Here is a 13294-nt window from a genome sequence, read left to right as displayed (position 1 = left end):
GTTTTTATTTATATACCGCACCTTCCATAGATCAGGGCAGTTTACATAAAATTACAGTATGCGTACAATAGTTAAAAACAACACCATACAATATACAAAAATAAAAATAAAAATAAAATGGCATATATGGGTCTGTCCCTGGCTTTCCACTCCACCAAATGCATCTCTACAAAAGCTCATGCTGCCAACTTCTTTCTTTCAGTTAATCTCAAAGGTGCTGCAAGATCTCTTTTCATACTGATTTTACAGAGTAACGCACCTATATCTTTGAATTCTGTCCCTTTAACAGTTGTGTACAAGAGGGCACTTCAGCAGTTATTGCTTATCATGCTACCAGCATCTACTGACATTCATTCTTTTACACAACCATTAAAGAGACAGGAGCCCTGTCCCTAGATTCACCTGGCAATCTTATTTCTTACTCTGCCAGTCCAACTGCTCTGTTTTCTATGAGTTTAGTCTTTGCAGTAACTGGATTACATTTTCCAGCAGGACTATATGCTCCTGAATTATTCCTTTTGCCATGCAAAGTATTTTGGGGGTGATTTGGACTTGAAGATAGGCAGCGAAGAGTCATTCACCTTAAGTACCTGTTTCTGATAAACATGACAGCTGTCAAGAACTATTTGTTGATAAGGATAGATATGGATACCTGCAATTTTGTACTTGTCTTCGCAAGATGGCTGTGGAGACGGTCTAAGCTCAGAAGGTACTGCTACCCCACCAAAACCAGAAAGGTTAAGCACCTTACCTCCAGTCCTACCCACAATATATTAAATGCAAATCATACCAACCTTGGTTCTGCATTTTGCGTAGGAGAAACAGCTTCTGGGCTTTAACGATAGATGGTTGAGTTAATAGATATAGTTACACGCACAACTACAGTGTTTAAACTTTCCAAGCAGGTTCTCGCTTATAAAGCCATTGTGTACTTTGAATAGTAAGCAATTTTTGGTTAATTGCTGGGAAAATTCATCATCCAGCATTGGCTGATCGCCAAACGGAAATGTGGAAACTAATTAAACATTTAGTTTTAAGGTGAAATTAGCATACTTAGAATTTCAGTTTATCCCAAACATAGGCATGCAATAATTGGCTTCTGCAAAAGGTGCCTTGCTACCTTCTTTTTTCATGTAATGAAGCTGGGCATAAATTAATTGCTGTTCTTTTCTTTTTCTTTCTCTCGTTCCCTCCCACTCTCTCTCTCTTTCTCTCACCTTCCCTCTCTTTCCAACAGCAGTGCATTTGTTTGGCCTCACTTGGCAACTACAGCCTGTTGAAGGGCAGCTTTATGAGAACGGACTTAGTAAGGGGAGCAAGGGCACAGAGGCCCTGGACACAACTTACTCACCAATTGGAGGGAAAGTTTCCGATAAAACAGAAAGGAAAGGTACTGCTCCCTTTTGCGCATGTGCGTTATTCTTTCCTGGGAGAAACAAAGAGGTGTTCGGTGGGGGGAAAGCATGCTTACATTTTGCCATTTTGTTTATTTGCCATTGTTTTGGAGTTAACTCCCACAATCCTCACAGCTGGCGTTAGCATGAGAAGTGGTGAGGCAGTTGCTTCAGGCTACAGACCCCCCCCCCCCCCCCCACACACACACAGAGTCATGCACATTGCTTCACTACTCACTTTGATGCTGCAGTACCACCCCAAAAGGGCTTGTTCTGTTTTCCAGAGCAACCAGTATTGCTGCTTTGCATTTCTGGTTGGGAGCCACTACCACCCTGAACAAACACACATAGGCCCTGCACAGACTGGTGAAAAGCGCTGGCCTGTGGGCAGAGTCATGGCATAGCGTTTGCATGATCAACGGCATGACCCTATTGCTAGGGTGCCATTTTGGCATGCACCCGATTACACGCCATGCACCATGATGATGCCACTGTGGCACAGCGCCCAAATGGGCACACCACCATACCTATCATGCCCCTTCCAGGGAGCTGCTTTGGGCAGCTTCCTTTTGCTCCCTCCGAGGCATGGATCAATGCCTCTGTGTGCAGTTGCTGCTGCACCAATCAGAGGCGAAAAGGGGTGGCTGTATGCCACCCATCCATATAGCCACATAGACACACACTGCGGCAGACCAGCCAAGCTCCCAGTCACATTGGAGAAGGAAGAGGCAAGGAGCAGCGTTGGCTCCTCAATCTCTCATCCTTGGCAGCAGGAGGAAAGGAGCATAGCAGGGCCAGCCACAGTGTCAGCATCTGCACACTGCCAAAGGAGGAGGAGGAGAAAGTTGTGATATGGAACCCACTCAGCTTTGTGAATATCTGTTGGAAAAATTAGAATTTGGAAAAAATCTGGCCATGGCACAGATGGTTTCCCTGGTCACCTCTCCCGCAAGACCCCTGCAAATAAGAAATTCATGAAATATCTCAGCACGAGGCAAAGATTCCCTGCTTCTGCCATTGTGTTCCTTGGCCTTCCCTCTTCCATGATGATGTGGAAAGTCCTCCTGCAATGGTCACTCATCTCCTCCTCTGTTGGGGATGTGGCTGCTTGTTCGGTTGCCTGTGTTATTGTGCACAACAGCAATTTGCTGTCCATATCAAATGGCAGGACAGGTTGAGCTGCCCCCAACCATCATAGGGGGTGATATTTTTAAGCCAAAACAGCTAGAAAGACAAAGGTTTCCCACTCCTAGTTTATTACATGGGAGCACTATACTTTCCTCTTTCTTTGTCTTTTTCTGTGTCATTTTAAACAGAAATCTTCTCTTTTTGTGCCCCCCCCCCCCCCCCCGAAAATGCTACATCCTAATTTGAATGTTCAACCTCTCTTGCGATTATGCTTCTATGAAGTGGAGAGTCGGATATCCAAACTGACCTCATCCCCATTATCACAGACTGCATCTTCCCTGCAGAATTAATACAGTTTAATGTCACTTTAACTGCCATGGCTCAATTCTGTTTGGAGCTTGTTATGGCAGAGTTCTGACAAGGAAGCTCACAAAACTATAAATCCCAGAATCCCATACTATTGAGCCATGGCAGTTAAAGTGTGTCAAATGGCATTATTTCTGCAGTGCAGATGCGGCCACCGTCTCACTGAACCTGTATCCCCATCATCCATGACTTGTTGTTGGGGGACGTCTAAACTGGGAAGCATGCTGCGCATGTGCAGACATCCCACAGTGTCTAGGCACCATGAAAATCTCTCAGTTGCAACCTGGCAACCTTTCTCCAAATCCCATTTCTTACCTTGTTTGTTGTGAGGTTCTGTTTTCCTTCTCCCACTGTGTGCACTTATTTATATCATTTACATAATGTAGGCATATCCTCCATTACTGAAGCATGCTTCATGTGTATTATCATATGCAGTTTTGCCTGTTTGCTGGGCTTTTGTAAACACTTGGAACATAATACTTGAAGAGGGTTTAATCTTAATGAGTTCTTCTTCTTGTTGTTGTTATTGCTATGTGTCTTCAGGTTGACTCTCACTTATAACAATCCTATCCTATGGTTTTCCTGGCAAGATTTATTCAGAGGTTTATCATTGCCTTCCTCATAGTCTGAATAGTGTGACTTGCGCATGGTCACCCAATGGGTTTCCACAGCTGAGCAAGGTCTCCTGGAGTCCTAGTCCAACACTCAAACCATTTAGACCATGCTCGTTCTCAAGATTTATGCAAAGGCAGTTTGCAATTTCTTTCCTCTGAGAATGATGAAATGTGACTTGCTCAAGACCATCCAGTTTAACTAGCTGAGTAGGGATTTGAACTCTGGCTTCCCAGAGTCCTCAAACTGACACTCAAACCACTACACTGTGCTGCTACTCTTAATGAATATTCAACTCAAGGCATGTTTAATTTCTGACACTTCTGTGACCTCTTTGGTGATGTCTTGTGTGCATTTGCATGTTTATGCATTCATTTTATGTACATTTTTTCAACGTTTTCATTATACATTTTGCAATACACAACCTGATTCTAACAGCCAGGTGTTTAGTCTCTCTTTTACATATTCATTCCATCATGGTGCAAAGATGAGTGTTCTTTACTCTAAGCCTACATTTGCCTGTAATGTCAGCGTAGCTTGGGAGGCATTTGCAGAGCAAAATCAGAGGCAAGGAGGTGCTTAACACTTTTTCTGGCTGCCAGGTTTACCCTCTAAGTTGCTTCTAATTCTCTTTTAATCAGGTTCCAAGGAAAACCAGTGTGGTGTGATGAGAAAACCAGCACAGTGTAGTGGTTTGGGTATTGCACTAGGACTCTGGGAGATCAGGGTTCAAATCCCCACTTAGCCATGGATTACACAATCGAAACGGAGAAGTTGTTTTTATACTAAGATTTTTTTGCACTGTGTAACTGAGCTAATAGCAAAGAGCTAGCATGGCTTAATTGTTCGGGTGTTAGACTAGGACTCCGGGAATCCAGGGTTTGAATGTTCACTCAGCCCTATATAAACCACTGAGTGGCCTTCAGCAAGTCACACACTCTCAGCCTCAGAGGAAGGCAGTGGCAAACCACCGCTTAATAAACCTTGCTAAGAAAACCTGGTGATCGGGTCACCATCAAAACAAGTCAACTTGAAGGCACACAAAACAACAATGTCCAAGACAAGGAATAAGCTTAGCTAGAGACAATAACAACCAAAGGGAGTTGGAATCCACTTATGGAAACTGGAGCCACCAGAAGTGCCTTCTTCATGAGTACCTTCTCACCTCCATTCGCATCTCTTTGACAGATGTGTGCATTGAGAAGCCATGTTTGATCTGATCCATCTTTTGGGGGACCTGTTTTAATTGTGCCTTTAAAAATCTGCCATAGATATTTTATCTGAGCTGGCGTTATATGACCTCCAAGCTTCCCAAAGGGATTTGACCCTCCTCGGCCTCTGCGTCAGCTTCTCTAATCCCTTCATTTTGAGACATTTCCCCCCTTTTTTGAAGTTAAATATAACTGTGCTAGACTTTCTGGGAAATGTTTCTCTCTCATCTGCCCAGAATTTGATGGCGGCTTTCATCGCTTTTCAAAGAACCTCTGATGGTGTGAGCAGCACCCCTGGACTGCCATGGAGCAGGTGATAGACTTAGTGGAATAAAGCAACCCAATTTCTTCTGGATGCCATCAGCTGAGATTGTTAGGAAAAGAGTGGAAAGGGATTTTTGTATGTTGGAATTGTTCCCCGTCGTGGAGGAAATCAGCCTGTGTTAATGAAACATTGTGACGGCAATCCCATTTTGGTACGCTGGGAGCAGGTCAGCTTCGTTGGAGAGGGCATTTCAGGGCACTCTGCCATATGGAGACACTCATATTTTTAATAGGTTGTGCTAGGCTTAGAAAGAAAGAAATCCAGACATCCTAGCAATAGCTGGAATTTACCAGAGAAGCGTAATGAGATTGATTGTTTCAGGAATCAGTGATGATCTGCACAGGGGCACTTCCCTGGGAGGATAATTGGTGCTTCACTGCTTGGGTTTTCAATTTCTCCAAGCCATGAGAGATCCGTGATTAGGAGCCTGTCTTGGCTGTCAGTATGCTAGAGAATGACACATATAAAAAAAGCAGCCAAATGCATTTGTAATAGAAATGCATTTTAAAATGTTGGAGAGGGGGGTTAAAATATTTTTTATATGAAAAAACCATGGACGGGATGCTTTTGAAGTGAGAGGGAGAATGTCAAGAGAATAATAAACATTGCTGTTTTGGAACACTTGTCACTTGAAAAGAAGAGAGCCATTTTCCAGCAATCACTTATCAGCACCGCATGCTAACTCCTTGAAATATCAGACATGAGACCCAATCTTCTGCAAGCTTGGAAAGGCTGTAGCTCAGAGCCTGGATGCATGCTTTGCATGCAAAAGGCCCCAGGTTCAGTCTCCGATTGGACTGAGAAAGAACCAGAGGAACATAAACAGTCATTGTAGATCAGGAGTGGGCATCTACTATCCAGCCTTTCTCCAGATTTGGGACTCAAGGTGGCTTACAATAGATTTTAAAAAATAGTTTAAAATTTGCAAAATACAAACACATTAAAACCATGACATGAACTATAAAAAAAACCCTCTGAAACAGCACAACAAATATCAAATAGAAGAGCCAGCATATTATGCAAGGCTCATCCTGCCTAAACCATCAATGCACATAGGCCTGCTGAAACCAGAAGGTCTTGGCCTGTCTACAAAAGCATAGCAAGGAGGGCATCAGTCTAGCCTCTGACTGGGAAGGACCTCTCCCATGTCCCATCAGATGTTCCTCTTAGATGGTGGGACACAGAGAAGAGCCTCCCCAGCAGATCTCTAAACTTGGGTAGGTTCGTGATAACCTGAGCCATATAGGTCCAGACCAGCTGTGGCAAATGCTACTACAGTGGACCCTTGTTATACGCTGGAGTTTGGTTCCAAGATCCCCTGTGGATAACAAAATCCGTGGATGCTCAAGTCCCATTAAATATAATAGCAGAGCAAAATGGTGTCCCTTATAAAAAGTGGGAAATCAAGGTTTGATATTTGAAATTTATACTTTTTTTGAACATTTTCAAACCATGGATGCTTGAATCCATGTATAAAAAATCAGTATATACGAAGGGCCGACTGTACGTATTGAACAAGTGTACCATCAAATAAGCTGAGCCATATAGGTCCAAACCAGTTGGGGGAAATGCTACTACATATTGAACAGTAGCCCATTTCAGGGTCACATAAGCCTCTCTATGTATATGAGATTGTATAAAACAGAGATAGGGTGATTGTTTCCAGGTGTTGTTAGACTGCAGTTCCCATCATTCCATAGCCTAGTCAGCATGGTGGGAGTTGTATTCCAACAACATTTGGAGGGCAACGTTTCCCATCCATGCTACAGAGCCCTCTCCCCCCCATTATACAAACTACCGCATAGATAACATTTATGCATTCTGCTTGACAATTATAGAGTACTAGCGTTTACCATAATAGGGTGAATGATGGACAGTTCTGCCAAGAAGGCACTCTTTCCATAAGAGCATCATGTCATGCCTGAATAATATCATCTGATACTACAATATATATTTTTCCCCTCCTGGGAGAATCGAGCTTTAAGTGAGAAGGGAACAATCTCATTTAAAGGCCATCAATGCTGACCAACATTACCATTACCTTTAAAGACATTGTTCTGCCCTTGACCTTAGAGTTATTGTTCTCAAGCAATATAATAGATGCTGCTTACTGTATGTCAATATCAGCAAAAAAAGGTCTGTTAGCATTTTGCCCGGCCTTGTGGGGAACGGTTTGTAAAAAGAAGATTGTTTTAAGTCAGTATCTCTACATGTCTTTGAAACTGGGAGGAGATGTACTTTTTTCTTTTTCAATGTAAGTTTTAATTATAATAAGGGCTATGTAATGAAAATGGGGCTATGAGTTCTCAGTGGGAGCACGTTGTTGTTGTTGCTGTGTGCCTTCAAGTCCTTTCCAAGTTATGATGACCTTAAGATGGTTCGCCATCTGCAAAGTAATGCCATTGCTTTTGGCTCAGTAGCCAAATCTTGGGGCCAAATTGGACATGAAGTTTGTCACTTGGTTTAGCCTTGTGTTGCATTCTTATTTCTCTCTCAGTAAATAGCTATCTGTGGCATCCAAGCCAGAGCAGGATTGTGGTGTATGGAAAAAGGGGAGGCTTAAGCCTTTGAATTCACCATAGTCCATATAAGATACCCCGCCATCACCTGCAATTGACTATTTGCTCTTGGTACAAAGTTCCCATAGGCTCAACCAAGGCTGCCTCTACACTGCAGAATTAATGGCTTTTGACACCATTTAACTTCCATGGCTCAATGCTACAGACGTCTGAAATTTGTAATTTGGTGAGATATTTGGCCTTCTCTGTCACAGAACTCTGATGCTACAAGAAACTACAAATCCTAGGATTCCGTAGGATGGAGCCGTGACAGCTAAAGCGGTGTCAAAGTGCATTAATTCTGCAGTGTAGCAGCAGGCCTAGGAGGCCTGGGAAACTTACCTCCTCATAGCAAATTTCTCTAGAAATCTAACAGAACCATTTGGGATATGATGGAGTGGGGTGGCAAAGGGAAGAAATCACATCCCTTTTGTTTTCTCCATCATGCACCTAAAGGGAGTTACCCAAGCTGTCTTCTCCTTTGGACCTTGCTCATCTCCCATTGGATTTGTCATGGATGTAACCAACTTTTCTCCATTGGTTCCCTGAAGAGTTGAGATCAGTTTCTCTGGGATTTACACACCTCAATGTTGCCCAATATCCTTTAGGGCAGTGACGTCCAAACCCTGGTCCTCCAGATGTTTTGGACTTCAGCTCCCAGAAGCCTCAGCCACCTTGGTCTGGGATGCTGTGAGCTGAAGTCCAAAACACTTGGAAGGCCAAAGTTTGGACATTGCTGCTCTAGGGCATAAAACTCCAAAGGCATACTCACACACTAGAAATGTTAAAAGCAACATTCCACTAGCCATTTAATAATAATAATAATAATAATAATAATAATAATAATAATAATAGATTATTTTCTAGTGGCTCTTCTGGCTTTTGGGAGGCAGAGCTGGACCGCACACTGGATCTGGATCAGCCTTTATATGGGGGCTGTTTCATTTTGGATGAATGAAGAAGCATTTGCAAAATGAGTTCTGGGTCCAGGATGCATCCGCATGCATGCACATGAAAGTTAAAAGTGTTGCCATGACCTAGAGTTTTGCCTGTTTAATAACCCATCAGGATTCCAGCCACACAAAGCTATCCTTAATGTAGCTGCACAGGTTCCATGCAAATGAGTGAGGTTTTTATATTTTACCGAACAGCCATGTTTTCCTTCCAGAAGTTAATCTGTATTTAAGAGTAGATTGCTTTTCCCATGCCTTCTAAATGACAGCAAACCTCTTTTTTTTTCCCCCTTCCTAATTTTTGGAGAAATAGTGTTTCAGAAGGGACAGGCCATAGACACGGGAGAAATTGAAATTGGAGACCAAGTGATGCAAACAATCCCCCCAGGCCTCTTCTGGCGTTTCCAGATCATGATCCATCATCCGATGTACCTGAAATTTAACGTTTCTCTGGCAAAGGATTCTCTGTTGGGGATTTATGGCAGACGCAACATTCCTCCCACTCACACACAGGTATTTTAATTTTACGTTTTTTTAAATGTTAGCAGTTCATCACGTGGGAGAGTTATGTATGGTGATGTTGATTATTGATCTCCCTATCTAACCACTTCTGATACTAACCCTTCTTGGACCGGCAGAGGTCTTTCTTTCTGCCCCCACTTCCCTTCTTGCAATTTTGAATTATACATTTTATCTTTGGCAAGTAGGGCAAACCTTTGAGATTTTGTTAATTTCCAATCAATTTCGAATGGTTGCCAAGCACAGAAGAGATATTCTGCAACCATTTCTTCAGTATTTGATGATGGCGAGTTAAAAAAAACCATTGATCCTAGGCTAACTTCTACACAAAGAGACAGATGTGCATGACCCTGGTTTTGATATTGTTGGTTTCCATCCTTATCATCCCTTATGGTAGGCATTGCTGCAATCCAGTAGGAGACCAGAGAAGCACGCTTTGGTCCCACATTTAAATTCCTGTCCCTGTACAAATGCACAGCCTCAGAGGTGTAACCTGTTGTGCTAACAGGTTTTGACAGCTGCTGAAGGCATATTTCCTTTCCGAAAGAGCATTGATTAGGCTTTGTGTCTTGGTGACAACGTAACAGGACCACTTACGTCGTTCCGCAATTGCTCTTTTAGAAAATGGCTGGCTCTTATGCCAATTCTCCCGTCATCAATAAGCAGGCCAAATACACACACACACACACACACACACACACACACACACACACTGGAAACAGTGATTCTGTGTACGATGAAATAATTGGTGCATAATAATAGACTTTTAGGATTGAAAGGAAACTTGACAGTGTGTAGCAGAGCTGGACAGATGTCAAACACATCATTCGATACACATAAGGTATGTGTGTACATGCATGTATCTTCATGTTGTTTCCAGCTTATGTTGACCCTAATGTAGCCCTATCATGAAGTTTTGGTGGCAAGATTTGTTCAAAGGGGGGTCACTTTTGCCTTCTTTGTCCAATGTCACCCAATGGGGTTCCATGGCTGAGTAGAGATTTGAACCCTGGTCTCCCAAATCATACTCCAGTGCTCAAACTACAACACCAAGGTTGCTCAGATCCACATTTAGAAGAACTCAAAGATCCACTTAAGTTGATCCCAGCTCAAAGTAGCAGATTGGGTGCAGATGTGTTTCTAAAATTACCAAGTGTTGAAATGGCAAAGGTATCACAAGTGCAGAGTGAAGAGCTATCTGCATAACCCGTTCCAGGTTTCCTATTTTGCATAGTCTTGCCTTTCCCCTCTCTTAGTTTTACCTGAACAAATGATAGACATAATAAGCATGTGGAGGTAAATTCTGCAGTGCAGGCACACATTTTGACAGTCCCCATAGCCACACTCAAAAGGAGTCCATTCATTTCCAAAGGAACCAAGGTGCCCAGACATTTGGGATGAGGGGAGTGGTACCCACAACGCTTCCTTATACAAGCCAGTGAAAAGACCAACTACTTGCAAAACATACTACAGTAGTTACAAAAGCATAAGGTGCCCAACAGCATTTCCTCTGATGGTATCACCTCTGCTAAGAAAAAGATCTAGGTCTATAGTTTTATAGCACTGTGATTTCAGTTTAGCTTCCATGACTGCATCCTGTGGAATCATGGGATCTGTAGTTTGGTGAGGCACTAGAAGACTCTCTCTCTCTCTCTCTCTCTCTCTCTCTCTGAGAATTCTAAATAACCCTTATAGACCAGCAGTCTACTTTGGGTACATCTACACTGTAGAAGTAGTACAGTTTGACACCGCTTTAGCTGCCATGGCTCCATCCTACAGAACCCTGGGATTTGTAGTTTGGCTAGGCACCAGAACTCTTGGCAGAGAAGGCTAAAGGCTTTGCAAAACTACAGATCCCAGGATTCCATAGGATGGAGTTATAACACTTAAAGTGGTGTCAAATTGCATTATTATTATTATTATTATTATTATTATTATTTCTACAATGGAGATGCACCTTTTGTCAGTAGCTTTTCCAGATCTCAAGTAGAAGTCTTTCCTTGATGGTCATCTCAGATCCTTTGATCTGGAGAGGCCATATATTGAGGCTCAGGCCTTCTGTGTGCAAAATCCATGTGCTGACATGGAGTTGTGAGTCCTCCCCTCAAGATGGGGACATGTTAGTTCACTGACAGCCCACTTTATGCTTCTCTGTGTATAATCACCATCTAAGATGATTACTTTTAGGAGTATATTTTGTTTTGTTGGCTCTGTAATTACCTACATTTTAGCACCAACCCGTCAGGCGATTAAAACACCTTTCCCAGTTCTTGTAATTGCATCCATCCTTCGATTACAGACAGATCTTTGGCACTGCATTTGCAAGGAACACTAGGAGAGCATTTTTCCTTTTTAAAAAATGGCTCTTTGAACTATTTTTTAAGGCCAACTGCGCCAGGTTGGAAACGGCAAAAGCACACGCTGCACGTAAAGAGAGTAAGCAAAACTCACCGCCATGTGATTTGTGTTGTTTCAGTTTGATTTTGTAAAACTGATGGATGGGAAGCAGTTGATTAAGCAGGAGCCAAGACATTCTGAGGAATCCCAGCATGCCCCCAGGAATCTTATCTTAATGTCCATGCAAGAAACCGGCTTCATAGAGTTTATGGATCAAGGGGCTTGGCATATGGCGTTTTACAACGACGGCAAGAAAATGGAACAAGTGCTTATGCTGACGACAGCCATAGGTAAGATCAGTTTTCTGTGATTCTCTTCCTAACAGTGGAGAACTGAACAGATATAAAAATCCTAAGTAGACCTGTCTGTAGCTCTGTAGGCAGCCCAGTCTGAACCAAATTGGTGCCAAACTGAACTTGCATTGCAGAATGTGGAACCTCGTCTCATTGTTTCCAATGGCAGCGCCATTGGGTTGAATGGGACAGGGCCATGTGTGGATGCTCAGATCCATGGATGGCAAGCCCATAGGTGGCAAGAGCCAACTGTTTGATCAAGTGGAGCATAAAGCTCTATTTTAAACAAATTGCTGAAATATCAAGAAAGTGTTAATTGCCCTGAGAATTATGCAAATACTTCAGTTTTTAATGGTTTCAGTGGTAGGAAATTTAATGCAACTGCTTGGTGCAAACATTTTTTATCACAGAATGAAATGCAACTTCTTATTCCAGCACCTCAAATTTGAACCTAATTCAGCTAGAACAGAAAGCTTGGCTTACCAATCATAACTGCGTTTTGGTGTATGGGATTTCATCTGCCCCAATGGCTTCTTCCACATGAGCAGCTGAACAAACAAAGGGAACCATTTGCTTAGCATGTTGTCTACATCTGGCTTGTCGTTCCCAAACACATGAGGACTCATAAGCCAAGAATATAACCTGGTTTATGATCCTGGCTTGTTAAGGGCAATGCTCGCCAGGGATCCCATAAAATGGAAAGCAAACCACACTGGGTTTGCTTAGCTGCTGACTCTTGCAGGAGAATCCCAGAGGAAATGGATATACTATATGCATGAAACACAGACAATATATATTAGTTATTGGGGACAGATATTTTATTGCAGTCCCTTATTTTTGTTGGAGGAATTCTCTACAGATCATTGGTCGCATCCCATGTCAAGAATGTTTCTCTCACTTTCTTTAATACCTCTTGACTTTTGCCTCATCTTTTCCCGAACAGAGGTCATGGATGACTGTTCCACCAACTGCAATGGGAATGGAGAATGCATATCTGGCCATTGCCACTGTTTTCCAGGGTTCCTTGGTCCTGACTGTGCGCGAGGTAAGGATCTGTCATTTAAAACAATAGTATTAATCTGATAGCTATCCACAGTTGTCGATTATTACACTTTTAGTAACCATGAATGACAGCCAACAAGCGCCGGATTGGCACTTTGATTTTTGTTCAGGGAAAGGAAATCAAGATGAGAGATTTTTTTGCAATGACCACCTAATGCAATTTTATTCTGTCACTAATAGCAAAGGGGACTACATTCTGTGGCTGGTTTGAGGATTTAGTTGGAGTTGGGAGGCTTTACATTAAAAATGATTGCATATTTTCACGATTGTATATATATTTTTGTATCACTAGTTTGTTGCCTATTTTAAATTCATTGCTGTTATTGTAGTTTATTTGCTTGTATTTTACTTTAATTATATTGAATTGTGATGGCTTATAGCAATAAATAAACTCGTACTCGATTTAGTTGTAGGAATCCTCCCACCCCATTTCCCCCAAATCCATGTGAATCTTAACTACAGTTCCCTAATGCTTC

General features: G+C 42.4%; 1 protein-coding gene across 1 annotated transcript in view; it reads left to right on the top strand.

Moving 5' to 3' along the window:
• Positions 1 to 13294, top strand: part of TENM1 (teneurin transmembrane protein 1) — a 292675-nt gene that overhangs the window by 165277 nt on the left and 114104 nt on the right. Inside the window, 4 exon segments of the mRNA XM_042479300.1 lie at positions 1238 to 1390; positions 8855 to 9060; positions 11543 to 11753; positions 12700 to 12801. Of these exon segments, the coding sequence (XP_042335234.1) occupies positions 1238 to 1390; positions 8855 to 9060; positions 11543 to 11753; positions 12700 to 12801 (672 nt within the window).

Source organism: Sceloporus undulatus, chromosome 7 (assembly GCF_019175285.1).
Source record: "Sceloporus undulatus isolate JIND9_A2432 ecotype Alabama chromosome 7, SceUnd_v1.1, whole genome shotgun sequence".
Taxonomy (NCBI): domain Eukaryota; kingdom Metazoa; phylum Chordata; class Lepidosauria; order Squamata; family Phrynosomatidae; genus Sceloporus; species Sceloporus undulatus.
The sequence above is the reverse complement of the archived record's forward strand: the minus strand, read 5'-3'. Positions and strand labels throughout refer to the sequence as shown.